Here is a 2,787-nt window from a genome sequence, read left to right on the forward strand (position 1 = left end):
TCGGCACCACATAAAAATAAATAAAATAAAGACATTTGTATTCAACTGTAACTAAAAAATAAATATTTTTAAAAAATGCCAATCACATCTATCAAATTCAAATAATCGTTGAGAATCATCTAATTCATGTACATGATATTGATATAAGTCAAATTCTATTTTAGGAGCTTAACAATGAAAGATTGAGTTCACTTGGAACTTTATTCTGAAAGATGATTTTCTTGTTGCAATATAAATCCAATATTAACAAGTGGGGAAAATGGTTGGTACTGTGTGTACCTTTAAGATCATAGTTCAACAGAATTAAGCAAACTTGATAACAAAGACAAACATAACCTTTATTCTCTTTCAAAAACCCAGAAAACAGGGCATGGAATTATACTCATTAACATCAATCAGAATATCTTAAGTTTTGTGCTCTAATTTAAACCTGTATAGTAATAGACTATTCTAAAAAGCAAAATACATGTTTTCTCTCAACTACTTGGCAGAAAAATTGTAAATTCTCTTATCCAACATAGAGGAGGACTGGGTTAGGGAACTGCTCAAATATTGATAATAAATAAAAATTACTAGAAGAACACGTTTTCACAGCCTAAAATCACAATAATTGATTTGACAATCAAAGTGTGTCACATTCAGAAGGTGGGAAGCTAACACATTGGAATTACTGAAGCATTTTCTTGTATATATATATAAAAATAATGGGACAGAATATCCAAGGCAGATATCAATGACATACATGCATGCTGTCCATCCATCAGTAATTGTCAAAGAACTAGAAGAGTATAATAAAAACAATGTGAACTATTTAATACAATTCAATATTTGACTACTAAAAACAATACATTCTTCAAGATCTTGTACTATCTTGAAGGAATCAGAACAAACAGTACTGGCTGGAGAATAGCTGTAATAGAGCATGCCCTGGAGAGTTCTGACAAATGCCAAATAACTATTTGCTCTCAGCCAATAAAATCTTTAATGATATATCACTTTTGCCAGTTTAAGTTGTTTTGCCATAAAAATTTTAAATAAAAATATGCTACTTTTTAAAATAAATTTAAACATACTGGTTTATTCTAGTTAATCAATAGTCAACAGAATGATTTTAGCATGATCTCAAAGGTTTAAATTAATCCTAAGATTCTAGTTTTCGTATAAGATTTTTTTCTTCAACATTCTATCCAAACATGATTATTAGAAACAAAAGTTTCATTTGAGAAAATAAATTTAGCACCCCACCCCTTTTCCCCTTAAGCATGGAAAGAGAAATTCAGATGACAAAGAGGACTGAGCAAGTCAGGAGACACAGATGTGACTTTAGGGAATCTGTTTTCCCTCTAATATTCCTTCCAGCTCTCCGATTCTAAGGTTAAAACATCCCCTCTGAGCTGTACAAACTGGCCGGGCATTTTCAAGTCTCTACACAGTATATGGCAATTTGTTTTTACACTCAAACAGTAAATGAGTGGACATCATATGTATGCTAACTCATTTTCTAGAGATAGCAATTTTGTTCATTCATTCCACAAATCGAGAGCTTCCACTGTTTACAAGAGTGCTAGACCAAACTTGAACATTTTGAGTGTCACTGCTCCTGGGAACAAATTACTTCCTGAAAAACTGAACTCAGGTGACCGCTTTAGGCCCAACCTAGTTCAGTGTGATGACTCCCATATTCGAGGGAATTGAGGAATCTTCTGAGGAGCTTGTTAAAAGGCAGCGTCAAGGGAGGGGATCAACCTAGTCTTACTGTGTTGGAATGTCTGGGGTTGGAGCCTCCTAATCTACGTACATTTATAAAATGTATGTTCTCCTCACCCCTCCTTGCCTCTGCAGGATATAAGTGGGCCTCACTCTCTATCCCACCTTACAGCCGTCCCGATCCCTTGCCAAAAAAAAAAAAAGAAAGAAAGAAAAAGAAACCACCTGTACTGTAGTGGCAAAAGCTCCGGAAGCAACTCAGGAGCCAGTTGTTGGCTGCCTGCTCTTAATGATTTATTTAATACCGCTAGGTCTCATCCCTTGGTCTGATAGAGGTTAACAAGGAGTGTCTGAGGTTCTTTCCACTCTGGAATGCTACAGAATTTAAGAACCTGAACTGTCAGCTTAGTAAATCATGAAGGAGTATTTGCACTCTGCAGCCCGAACACCCCAGCAGGAATCTTGCAGCCCCTGGGGAAAAAAGGGTTAATTCCTTTCTCTGCGCCGCTCATCCACAACAGGTGGCAAGGTGAGATGAGCTTGAGATTGGGCCAAAAGCAGCCCACAAGACTTTTGGCAAGAAGCAGGAGGGGGTTTTTGAAAGGAGACATCAATCGTCGTCCTCCTCCTCCTCATTCTGGTCCTGATAGCGAATGTAGACCACCAGCATGACAAAACCCATGAGGATGCAGAGGGAGCCGACCACCAGATAGGCGATACCCAGGAAAGGATTCTTGCCACCCATCCACGAGATATTGCTGAAGATGATGAGCTTGTGGCCGCCGAAGACGCGCACTGGGTAGTTGTAAGTGATGTTGACGCGGTAGGCGCCCCGGGGCAGCCCTGCGGTGTAGTTGCCCTGGCGGATGCGCGCGTACAGCTTGCGGAACGTGGGCAGCGCCGCGGTGCGCATCCACACCACGAAGTCCTGGTTGATGAAGCCCGTGTTGTTGGGGTCGGGGCTGAGCTCGTACACCGGCCGGTGCCAGTTGGGCGGGGGCGCCGTGCCGCGGAAGGCCAGCGCCAGGCTGCCATTCACCAGCGGCGGGTTGTGGAACTTGACGTGGTAGTCGGTCCACC

At 40.6% G+C, this 2,787-nt stretch overlaps 1 protein-coding gene across 1 annotated transcript in view; it reads right to left on the reverse strand.

The window, feature by feature from the left end:
• Positions 1 to 317: 317 nt before the first annotated feature.
• Tmem30b (transmembrane protein 30B) overlaps positions 318 to 2,787 on the reverse strand; it is a 3,558-nt gene continuing 1,088 nt past the window's right edge. Inside the window, 1 exon segment of the mRNA XM_015487011.2 lies at positions 318 to 2,784. Coding sequence (XP_015342497.1) covers positions 2,318 to 2,784 — 467 coding nt within the window. The 3' untranslated portion in view covers positions 318 to 2,317.

Source organism: Marmota marmota, unplaced genomic scaffold (genome assembly GCF_001458135.2).
Source record: "Marmota marmota marmota unplaced genomic scaffold, marMar, whole genome shotgun sequence".
NCBI lineage: Eukaryota > Metazoa > Chordata > Mammalia > Rodentia > Sciuridae > Marmota > Marmota marmota.